General features: G+C 40.1%; 1 protein-coding gene across 3 annotated transcripts in view; it reads right to left on the bottom strand.

The window, feature by feature from the left end:
- Window positions 1–220: 220 nt before the first annotated feature.
- The window catches only part of hat1 (histone acetyltransferase 1), a 32,504-nt gene continuing 20,669 nt past the window's right edge, over window positions 221–12,055 (bottom strand). For 2 of the 3 annotated variants that reach the window (XM_077579289.1, XM_077579288.1), the window contains 10 exons: window positions 10,631–10,702; window positions 10,257–10,332; window positions 9,043–9,163; window positions 5,878–6,054; window positions 5,662–5,783; window positions 4,943–5,047; window positions 4,482–4,588; window positions 3,920–4,071; window positions 3,148–3,264; window positions 221–740 (listed from right to left, as the gene is read on the bottom strand). In XM_077579289.1, coding sequence (XP_077435415.1) covers window positions 570–740; window positions 3,148–3,264; window positions 3,920–4,071; window positions 4,482–4,588; window positions 4,943–5,047; window positions 5,662–5,783; window positions 5,878–6,054; window positions 9,043–9,163; window positions 10,257–10,332; window positions 10,631–10,702 — 1,220 coding nt within the window. In that variant the 3' untranslated portion in view covers window positions 221–569. Of the gene's footprint in view, window positions 741–3,147; window positions 3,265–3,919; window positions 4,072–4,481; window positions 4,589–4,942; window positions 5,048–5,661; window positions 5,784–5,877; window positions 6,055–9,042; window positions 9,164–10,256; window positions 10,333–10,630; window positions 10,703–11,322; window positions 11,395–12,055 lie in introns of those variants that run through there. The other variant, XM_077579290.1, reaches the window with a different exon arrangement.

Genomic DNA, 12,055 nt, shown 5'->3' with positions numbered 1-12,055 from the left:
CAACATGCAATTTTTCTCTAATTTTAGTTTGACAGTACATTTCAAAGGGGAGTGGCAATAAAAATGTTAAAACCTTTTTTTCATTTTCTTTTTTAAAGATTAAGTCCGTTGTTCCATTTTGCCACTTGTTGGAAATCTCCCTGCCACAGTCTAAAATCAATATTGAAAATTGGTATTGAAAAACTCCTAAAAAAGCGAAAAAAAAAATGTGTCATACAAAGCAACTACAAATTCCATTTTTATTTGAAGCGCTGCAAAACAGTGGGACGATGGACAATGTTGAAGAGAAAGATCTACAAATATGACCGGTCTTGCAAATGTGGGACAAACCCGCACCAAGCTGCACTAATCCTCCAGTGTACCAACACAAGCTGGGAGACAAAACGGCTGCTTTCCACTGCAACCCGCAACTCGGCTACTGTAAAAACACTGCAATTACATCTGTGATTGGATTGCGCATCTTAACCAGTGTGTCTTCTTGGGTTGCAGTGAGAGTTCATGAGGGTTTTGTACACACTTAAGACCACACGGTTGAGAGGGTGGGCTCTTGCCAAGTGTGGTCTCTATAATCAGGCCTGCGCCGCAAGCCTCTCAATGATTCTCCGGTAGTCTCCCAAAACCACCTGGTAGCTCTTCTCCAGCTCCTCGTGCTGCATCTGAGTGTCCAGTTGACCCAAGTGGGACGCCACCTCCTCCAGCCGCAGGCACTTTGTCATCTTCGTTCGCTCCCTCTGATTCTTCTGCTCGACACAAACAAACATCGACGGCCATGTCAGTGAGGGTGCAAACTGGGATTCAGAGATTTAGGACGTAAACGCTGACCTGTAGTGTATTAACCGCATTACAAGATAAAAAAAATAAAAACAAAATTAGCAGGTTGTAAAGATGCCACTTCTTTTCTTAAAACTTCAGCTGACTAGGGTCTGAAGACGCAGCGGTGAAGCAATTAAGATGTAATTATCTTCCTTCAAAGAATTCTGCACACAAGTCTTCTTGTCAAATTTTTCGTTAAAAAATGCAGCCCCACTTTTTATTGGACACGGGGCGGGTCTGCAGGTAGGCCAATCAAGGCCCCTCATCCTCTACTTCTGCAGCCATTTTGATGTAGAGTTGTGCTTGTACGTTCACATAAAGTTGGGGTGTGTAAACTTATGAACACAACTGTAAAATGTGCAAAAGCTAAATGTCGCTTAATGACACAAAAATGCTATGAATCGTCACCAAAATTCGCACGCACATCTCTACTCTTGTCAGCTTCAACTTCTGAAAATATCAAAACAATTGACAGTATTTTGGATTTTATGGGCATTAAGCTTAAGTTTAAGTACAACGTGTGCAGCATGTACTTGATTGAATTGTGCATGAATGCCCCTCATTTTTCCTGTTATGATAGACCGGAATCCTGACTTCTGGGCCTAATGTAACAGTAAAGTATAGATCATAGTGTCCATCAAGAATAAAGAATAAAAAAAATTAAATACAGACGCGCCCCTACTTACGAACATTCGAGTTACGAACAACGGTTGTAAGTTAGATTTTTTATTGCGCACCTTTTTCCGAGTACTGTAGTGCTTCTTTCCGCCGCTAATACCGACGCTTGGCGCTGTGAGAGCTCACCCAGCATTGGAGGCTCAGCAACGTGTCGAGGAGGGGGAAGAAGAGGAAACGCCTGCCGCTCATAGATAAAGCCATCGCACTCTTCGAGCAGCAAGACCCAAATATTGAACGTTGCACAAAGGTTGCAAATCAATTGAATGATGCCATACAGTGCTACCGCATCATTTATGATGAAAAAAGAAGAAAACTGTGCAATCGTAGTTAGATCGCTTCTTTCGGCCAGTTTCTAGTAAATCCTCCAAGGAAGATACTCATCAACCCTCATCTTCTTCTCCTCGACCCTCAACTTCTTCCTACATTGAAGTTACGGAGGAGGAAGTAACTTTTGAAGCCCATTCCAGCGACGACGAAGAACCTCTCGTGATAAAAAATCCTCCTCTTCCTCCTCCTCCATCAAATCCTTAAGCATCGAGTACATCTTCCAAAAGTAAGTTAAACTTCATTTTATTTATCTTATTACGTACATGTACATACTGTGTGTGTCTCTCGCTCTCTCTCTCTAACATACGTAGTACAGTACTGTACGTATTCTCTTTGAACATCAATTATAATACAAAATATAGCACTGAAGCAACTTACGAACAAATTCACCTTACGAACGATCGCTCGGAACGTAACTCGTTCGTAAGTTGGGGAGCGTCTGTATGTTTTTCCAACCCAAATGATAAGATGCGCACTAACTTGGAAACACACATAATTATCAATATTGATGAATGGCATTTGAAACCGTGACGACAATAAAATTACACATGCATGCAGAAAAAGTCTCTGGAGGCATGTTAAAGAAGCTCTCTTAGATCTAGCACAGCTATAATTCGCTCACATTTACAAACTGGCGGCATTCAACTAAATCTCAGGGAAGGAAAAAAAAAAAAAAAAAAAAACTTGCAGCATCTGGCCACCAGATCTCTGCTTGCCAATTTACCCCGTGGGACCTTTTCCATGTCCTACTCGGCCTCTTTGGAGGCGGGGTTTTTGTGCTGAACAGAATGCCTGATGGTTGGTATGCAAAGCAACTCCTACAGAAAACGTCACACGAAAACAGGATGTGGGAGGTTATGTTAGGGCACGAAGCTCTATTCCACGATTTCATAATGTGCATCTCATTGACTATCATTTAGTTGTACAAAAAGCTTGCAAAGTAAAAAAATAAATAAAACTAAACTAAAGTCTTACTATTTAGACTTTAGTTTTGTCATTTTTGGTTCTTGACAAAGTGGTTTAAACAATTTCCACCTAGATTATTTCTGTCAAAGTACAGATACTGACACATGTTGTACATAAATAGTCAGACCACACATGCCTGAGTGATGATGGAGCCTCTTACACTCTGTTGTGTCAATAACAATGTAGTTATTTTTGCAGCCTTAAAATAAGTTTGTTATGAGTGTGTGTGCGTGTGTGTGTGTGTGTGTGGGGGGGGCAGCTTTTTCTGAACATTTATCCTCAGCATACACACTCCATTTTACAGAGATAAAGTTTTTTTTTCTCCCCGCATCTTAGTCCATATTGGGGGGGCGGGGCGCTCACCCTGTATGGTCCAAACAGCCTCTTCTTCACTGCCAAGCAGTACGCTCTTGATTTCTCTTCATCACTCATGTCTGTCACCCTCAGACGCAGGATCTCGTACACTCTTCTTGCGTGTTTCTGTAAAAGTAACATTGATTAAATACAGTCCACCATTTGCTGGCACCTTTTATCTCTTTGACTGCCAAAAACATTAAATAACGTTTAGTAAAATCCTATGGAGGAGTGCCAAAGACGTTAAAAGACGTTTTTTCAAAACAGAGGTGAAACTAACCATTTTCTATTGTTGATTACTGAAAAACAGAATAAGGTAGAAACAAACTTTTTTATTCTGATGAAAGATGAGAGTCCAATCTTTCATTTGGTAGTATGTGTGTTTCCATAGTCCAAACACATAATTTTCTGTGGACCTTGAAAGATCAGTCAAAATGCTTAAAATCGGCTGGCACCCACGGAATCCCTTTTCTGAAAACGTCTGGCAGTCAAAGAGTTTATAAATGTTTTTTTTTTATGTTTTAAATGTCTTTTTAAGCCCCCTGTCAAGTACCTCTTTGATTTCGGTCCAAAAAAAGGGTAATTTACAGTGTTTTTACAGTAATTAGTTTAAACTTACGAAGATGGCGACACACCTCAAAATCAAACAAAAAGAAAAAAGGTGACAAGATGTCATAAGCATCTGCTAATTGTTCATTCAATATTTCGCTGCTTTAGACTGTTGACATTTTCCGACATTCATCACAGCGAGGAAATGACCAAGCAATTACTGACAGAGCACCTTGTTGATTTTCAGTTTCATTTGTGCCTCTTCGACCATTTCGGCTGACAGGCCCTGGTGCAGTTTGTCCCCAGCAAACGACGACAGGCCCTGACAAAGCTTGACCAGCACATAGTCCCTCAGCTTCACGTAGCTCTCAGAAGGATCTTCAGCTAAAAAAAGCAGAAGATTACAGTCAGGGAAGAATGATAGAAATCTCTGGTTGGTTTGTTAGCCTGTGAGCAGGAACATGAGGCTTTTTTCTCTGCCACATTTGGTGGCACTGGACCACATTCCAAATTCCAATGCAGGATGCCTCTTTGATATTCATCCCCCGTTCCCACACAGCGACATCAACAACATAGATTGAGTAAATTTCAATAGAGCCTCAGCAGGCCAGTTTTCATGCCAGCACACCAAATTAACTTTCCCCACATGATACAGTCACAGCACTGACAAATCAATTCAAGCATCTGTGACCGAACCATACTTTTTTCTTTTGCAACATTACCCATCAAATACAACCATATGGGATCTAATACAAGAGCTTGTAATCATTGTATATTTACAATAAATCCCTCACCTGTGATGTCTTGTACTTTTGGAATGTTTGAATAAAATGTGTGCACTGCCTCCAACAGTTGCGCTCCGTGACCTTCTCCTTGGAACGGAGGCAATATCAGCATTTGGCTGTTTGGTGAAAGCACACACACATAAACACAAAAGATAATGGGGGAAAAAATATTTGTTGTTGATTTGTAAAATGCTCAAGTAAAACATGTTTTTTTTGGGCTGTTTGTGATATCTAAGTAAGTAGTAGCACTGGAACAGAAACTGATCGGAGTCGCTTCAATCCATCAGCGCAATTAATTCAGTCACATCAAATGTTTATTTATAAAGTTGTTTTCAGACACAAATCACCCTTGTTTCATGAAACCAATGATTGGTGATCTAAGCCAATAATTTGCTTCGTCCTTTGGGGAGAGGATAAAGAAATGTGCAATTTTCCTCTTCCCTTTTAACACACAAAGCCCCAGCAATTACCTTACACGTGGCCGGGTTTTGTCTGGATATGCGTAGTAATTATAAACGGTCATGTAGCCAATGGTTGCGTAGAGGGTTTCCCCATCCTTATTGTACTTCTCAAATCTGCAGATAAAACACAAAAGGCAGACAGGTCAATTACAAGCACACTTTAATGCAGTGTCCATTTTCGCTTGCATGCCCCCCCCCCCACCCCCTTCCACAACGGCATCAAGTTAGAGCAGCCAGGCCAGATCGGTACACCTGCTGCAACCTGAATACATTATGCACTTAATTGGAGTACTGCAACTTAGGGGAAGAGAAAAGCCTGAAAGAGGGACTGAGCTCCTCAAAAATCACTTCAGTCCATTTTGCCTATTGTTGATATTAATAGGTGCCAAGGTAAAGGAAACACTGGCAGAGGCTCTTTTTACTGTTAAGACACTGTTCAATGTTTCAAAAGACAACAGCATTCAATTCTGCCCGTACCCTTAAAAAAAAAAATTCAAAAGGGGCTTTTTTTGCACAAAAGAAGCCCTTGCCTGATCAACAATTCTTCTACAAGGGGAATATAATCAAAACCGGCCGGGTAATTGGCCACAAGCGCCTCAAAAGGGGGCTTTGTTTTTCAATGACACAATATAGGCTTTAGGATAGTTTAGGATAGGAGGGGGAGCCCACATTGGGGGAGGGTGGGTGTGTGTGTGTGTGTGTGTGTGTCAATTAAAGAGATCACGCACACAAGAAAGAAGTCCCAACGATCGTCATCCGGGTCAATGAAACTGGCGGTCTCTATGAACCACATGAGGAAGGTCTGCAGGCGCTCGTGGTACTCTCGGAATCCTGTGCAGCTCAAGTCAGCCTGCAGCGGGTAAGATAGGAAAGGAAACTTACTAAGTTAAGAATTATGCAGCTTTCAACAATAATTGTCGCCGGCAAAAGATGAGCATTCCCACCTTGTGAATCTGATAAGTGAGCTCTCCGGCTTCCTCGTTGTGCACTGTGTACGTGTGCATCAAAGTGCCGAAGGGCCTGAAATTAGCCTCCTTCTCCAGTAGCGTGATAAAGTCATCAGTGTTGCAGGTGAACCCAGCGGGAACAATTTCTCGGATCTTTCCATCAATATTGTCAGGCTGTAATGTGAATTCAGATCATAACAGTGGTGAAGGACTATGAAAAGAATACTTAAGCTTTCAAATACAGTAGAGCCTTGATATGCGAGTTTTAATAGTTCCTTGAACCCGATTGTAACTTTCCCCCTTCAATACGACATTTTGCTGTTTTCTGATGTGCACGCCATGGCCACCTGGGGGCAGTATAAGACAGATAGACATATATTGCACTGGAAACTCCGCTCCTTTCTGGCTTCTTAGTAAGCTGCAGTGATAATCGTTCTTTGCAGAAGATAAAGAATATATATGCCTGTGAATATTGTTATATTGTCTGCCGACGTGTTGCCTTCCTGTTGGTTTTCAGCTTGCCATTGCTTCGGGGTCACCAACGTGGTGACAGCAGGGCTGTTCTAAAATTGTTCAGCGATTGGACATTGTAATTTTCTGGGAGTGTGATCATTCAAAACCACTGGCAGAGATTTATAGAAAAAGTTTCACATATTGATCTGTTTTCTCAACATGTTCACCTTTGGCTTAACTCTTTGACTGCCAGACGTTTTCAGAAAAGGGATGCCGTGGGTGCCAGCCGATTTAAGCATTTTGACTGATCTTTCAAGGTCCACAGAAAATTATGTGTTTGGACTATGGAAACACACATACTACCAAATGAAAGATTGGACTCTCATCTTTCATCAGAAAAAAAAGTTTGTTTCTACCTTATTCCGTTTTTCAGTAATCAACAATAGAAAATGGTTAGTTTCACCTCTGTTTTGAAACAAACGTCTTTTAACGTCTTTGGCACTCCTCCATAGGATTTTACTAAACGTTATTTAACGTTTTTGTCAGTCAAAGAGTTAAAGGGTAACAACAGCACCACCATAGACGCCAATTGTTAGCTCGTGTGTGCATTTAGATTCCCGTTACATGTTAGCATTAAGATAACGGACGCTACGTGTTTGTTGAAAAAGCAAAAAAACATGATTGGTAGAGGTTGAAGCCTTTTTTTTTTTTAAAGAATATTTGTTGATTGTATTTGCCAAACGCTTATTGTGAAGTGAGGTAAGTCACCTGCCACCACACAGTGCTCGTTTTTCAAGTTTGCACTAACAAGTCAAAGCAAAAATGAAAAATCAATTGGTCGATCAATAGCTTGTGTCCCAAAATATTTGTAAGTCGGGTCTCGTGTATCTCAAGGCCCTACTGTATTCCAGTTAAACGACAAGAAACATTTGTCTTTTTACAGACATGGGAAGGCTGCAAGAAATGTATCAAATAGGTGGTACAAATAAAACACAAATGCTGTGTGTGCCAATGAAAAGAAAACCATTAGGCAATTAAAACTGTCAGCTGAGCAGAGTCCTCACCAAACCCCCCCCTGAAAAGACCACTTAAATCTGTACATTTACTCTTCAAGTTAAACCATGAATATGTGATGAAGTTGCCACAATAACCCATTTCTGCCACTCACTGGGAAATTAAACCTGATGAATTGATCTCAACTTAATAAACCTTTGCTCAAACATAATAGCAGCCTCTCCTCTAATCCTGCCAAGTGAACCCAATCAAATGAATTGGGCCCCGCATTTTCAAAGGGCCTCGGAGACAAAGGGGCGCAACCCTCGGACTTTTTACTCGGTGCAACGCGTGGTTAGTTCAGCTGTAATGTTTGCATTGTATCCATTTCCACAAGGATTGACATGAGAACACTTCGCTAAGCAGCCCTTTCACACCATTTACATGTGTGATGGGCATTATGTCGCCACAGAGACCCTCGCTGCTCAGCATTGAAAACAGGGAAATGAAGAAGGTCGGTGCAAAATGCACTACAAAAGGCTAATACAAAATACTGCTGATTCTCCCCCTTTCAGACATCAGCTAATATCAAACTGGAGGTAATGCACCTGCAGCTGAATGCCTCTCCAGCATTGCAATTGTTCGGCGGCGTTTCGAAGAAACAAGGAGCATGCTTAAAAGGCCTTGGACAAACAAGCCCTTTTGTTCCAGCCACTCTTCGACATACTAGACACTAAATTGCGCAGCCTTTCAGAATAGATGCCTTAGTTTGTCATGAATATAACTTAACAATGTACCTTCACAACATTGTTCATGCATTTGATTCCAAAACAAATAAGCACAAGGGGGGATAAATAATCGAATTTGTGGCGTCGGTATGATTACGCTTCTGAGGACGTTTAACTACATTGAAAACCTGAAGCTTTTAACTGCGATTTTTTAGGAAAGCCTTCATTTTGAGTTAAAACAATCACACATCCATAGTGATAGATAACGGATATGCTGAAAATTACCATAACTTAGTTAATTAGTTGTCATTCTTGACCCCCAAAAAAACTCGTTTTGATCAGAGACTAGTGTATGTTGCAGCTGCTTAAATCCGAAGTCCTTTTTCTCACCAGCTGCCCGACTGTCCATATGCACTCGGACTGGGAGACAAACACTCTTCAGACGCAGACTAAACGACTCCCCTCACTCTTCACCCTGACACCAGCTGCACTAAAACCCTTAAAGTTCAGAGTGCCATCGGGGTCAACGCTGAGCGCACGTTGGCAGTCATATGTGGGGTTAAATTTATAGTGGAACCTCTAATAATCCCTAAAAGGTTGTGAAATTGGTATTCCTTCAAAAAAAAATCCAAGGAAAATGTGCTTTCAATATCACAAACATATCGCACCAGATGTTATTTTGCAACACTCTCTCCAAGAAAGAAGGCATACTCTCAACCTGGGTTGTCAAGAGAAGACAAAACTGAAAAGAAGAAGTTCTGTGTCCTTTTCAGTGGATTACCTCATATCAGTTTCATAATGATTTCTTTGTTCAAGTTAGTTTTAGTTTAGTTTAGTATGGAGGCGGCTGTTTCCACATATTCCATTTTTTGTGGTAATACCAAAACATTGGCCGGCTAGCACTAGTGTATACAATAACAACAAAGTGAATTCATGACAATCTTAATATCACACTGAGAAAAAAATATGCAAAAAAAGCAAATCTTACCTCCACAGAGTCAAATGTGTCTGTGACTTTGGAAGAATACTTGATTTTATAAAGAGTGGTCAGGCTTCCAGCGGTGTAAAAGAGCTGTATCTGAAGACCTTTGTATCCAAACGCCACTTCACTGTAGGGAACGGAATTAACATATGACTTGTTAAAAATTGTCATTCATAAATGAATAAATAACTAAAGGCAGTTCACTGTAATATATATATATATATATATATATATATATATATATATATATATATATATATATATATATATATATATATATATATATATATCTACAATTTATCGAAACTTGACAGTGGAAACTTGAAACCAACAGCTATTCACTTATAAAAACTGCAGTGTTGCTACTTCCCACAGTACTACAGCAATAGTAGTACAGGGAGTCCTCAAGTTACGGCGGAGTTCCGTTCCTACGCCGGCGATATAACCCGAATTTCGACTTAAGTCAGATTTCCTCATTTACGTCGATATTTACATCTAAATACTTTGTACAGTAATTTAAAAAAAAAACATTTGTGAGACCCAGAAGAGCCGGCACCAATATTCTGTGTTTCTGCACGGACATTCATTGCTGACGGACGGCAGAGCGGAGCTATAAAAACGGAAATGTGACGCACCTGATGGCGAGTCGACCTGCTGATGGATGTCCGTTGCTGGAGATAACAACAACACAACTTTAAATAACTTTAAAACGGTGTGATTACTGTGGCAAATCAACGAAAAAGGGAGGTGCTACGGACGAGTAACGGGCGCCGTAAAATCGGAACGACGTAGGTCGCGTACGGCGTAACTCGAGGACTCCCTGTATCTCATTTTAAATAATTACAAGAGGGAGAGAATGCTTTGCAATAACATATAATAGCAAACTGCAGTTGTGCTACGTGGATTGCTGCAAGATTTGACTATCTGTGAGACCTTGAAAGTGTGATTGGATGGTGACATGGTCTTACTTGTATGCAAATTCTATTCCATTATATCGTTTTTTGTTTTTCATACTATTCAACTTTTTTTATACATTATTTACATTTTACTTGCCACGCTACAAATGTTTCTGAACGAGGTTGGCTCTTATGATTCATACACTAGTTTAGTTGATAACATAAATCCAAATTAACTACAGTATAAGTTTTTATATACAAGTGGAGAACCTACATTAACTGATGTGGTGTTCTACATAATAACTAAAAAAAGAAAATACTTACTCGTCTCCAAAAATCTGATGGCTGTACTCCGGGTGGAATGTAGTACCATCATCATCAACATCCTCTGGAAAGCGAACTGAGTAAAGAAGAGCATGTCCATGCTTTTGGTTAAGTGGTTATAAGGTACTACCAAAACAAAAAAAGCGTATTCACAGAATAGGCCATGGCTTCCTACAAGTATTTAAGTTTGTGTTCAATTAAACACTCAAATATGACATTAAGTCAGTCAATTTGTTAACTGAAATGAGATCATGGTTACTTCAGTGCTTTTGTTGGGAGGTTTGCGGTGGTATTTTTCTTTTGTAAATGGATGCCTTGGCCCAATAAAATTTGGCAAATACTATATTTAATTTTCAGTGCAGCAAAACACATACTTAGCTTTAAGCATAGAGCTTCGTTGGTGTCACACTTAAATTCAGCCAGTTTCTTTTCCATGTTGTTTGCTCCTAAGGGAACACATCACATTACCTGGTGTTAAAGGATACGCTTACTGCAGTATGATAGTATAACTTCAAATGAGCACAAAACGGTGCACAAGGCTAAGCAATACAGCACAACAAAAGATCAGTTTATCCAAACAGTCGAAAGCAACAAAGTAGAGCTGAGCTTTTGATTATGGCAGTTTTGGAGGAAAGCTTGGCAAGATTACGACCTGAACACATGTGTCCTGGCAACAACCTAATGATACTACATGTAGTAAACATCACAACAGCTATTCAGCTAGTTCACATCTCGTATTATAGTTAAGGTGGCTTGCGTGCATAATAACAACACGGAAACAATCGTAGGCTAACATTAAGCCCTTTACTTTGCACTTCGGCGTAAAAAGCTATATAAATCGTACAAGCCCACACGGTACTGCTCAACATACAGCATATTATGACAGCCTGATAGCACGCTGCTAACATAGCAGGCAGGCCCCCGTTGCGAATTCTGTACTCCAAAAGCGTTGTCCAGCTCCGCAAGTTAAACGTTTCTTACAACACGCGCCTGTCTACGCCCGGGTGGATATAAATGGAAGCCGATTGAAACCGGTGGGAATACTACAACACTGTCAAATACGTACCCGCCATTTCTGCACAGTGTTGTGGGAAGTGTGTTGTCCTAAAAGACCGCGCAATCATGAAGACTTCCGGGGTTGCGTATTTCCGGTGTAAACGGATGTAGTTTTGTTACCCTTTTTCAGCGTATTTTGTTTTGACTTCTTTTCCCCCCCTATTTTTTTTATTTTTTATAATACATTCATCAGTATTTGTCCGGTTAAAAATACACTCTTGTCAGCTCGTAAGAATAAAATGTTAATTTATTTAACCATGACCACCAAAAAAAATGGTTGGACATGATTAAAATGTGGTAAACTGGCCTAATTTCCCCTCCTTCATAAAATAAATAAATGAATAAATTGCCAGAATAGCTCATCAAATCAGCTTTGCATTCCAATTAAACAAGTTTTCCCTCCGAGTAAGTAAATTTCAGAGTAAATTGAGTCAAGATCATTTTTTTAGTATTCAAGCTTTGTTTTATTTTGGTGGTGCCATAAGATTTGTCCAACGCAAAATTGGTACCTTGGCTCAATAAAGTTTAAGAAACAATAACAAATGTGTGGAAAGGAGCATTACTGAACATGTGAGTGGGCTCGTAATGCTCTACTACCAACACGGCCTTTGCTTTTCCACCCTCCGGGTGCACTAATAAATTACATACCCAGTCATGTTTACGCCACTGTAATTTCTCCTCTACTACATAAGCAGAAAGGACCCCTTTACCATACAAATACTATAATTCTTCTTCTTTTTTTT

The sequence above is a fragment of the Vanacampus margaritifer genome, chromosome 11 (genome assembly GCF_051991255.1).
Source record: "Vanacampus margaritifer isolate UIUO_Vmar chromosome 11, RoL_Vmar_1.0, whole genome shotgun sequence".
Lineage (NCBI taxonomy): Eukaryota > Metazoa > Chordata > Actinopteri > Syngnathiformes > Syngnathidae > Vanacampus > Vanacampus margaritifer.
This window is presented reverse-complemented; position numbering and strand designations above follow the sequence as displayed.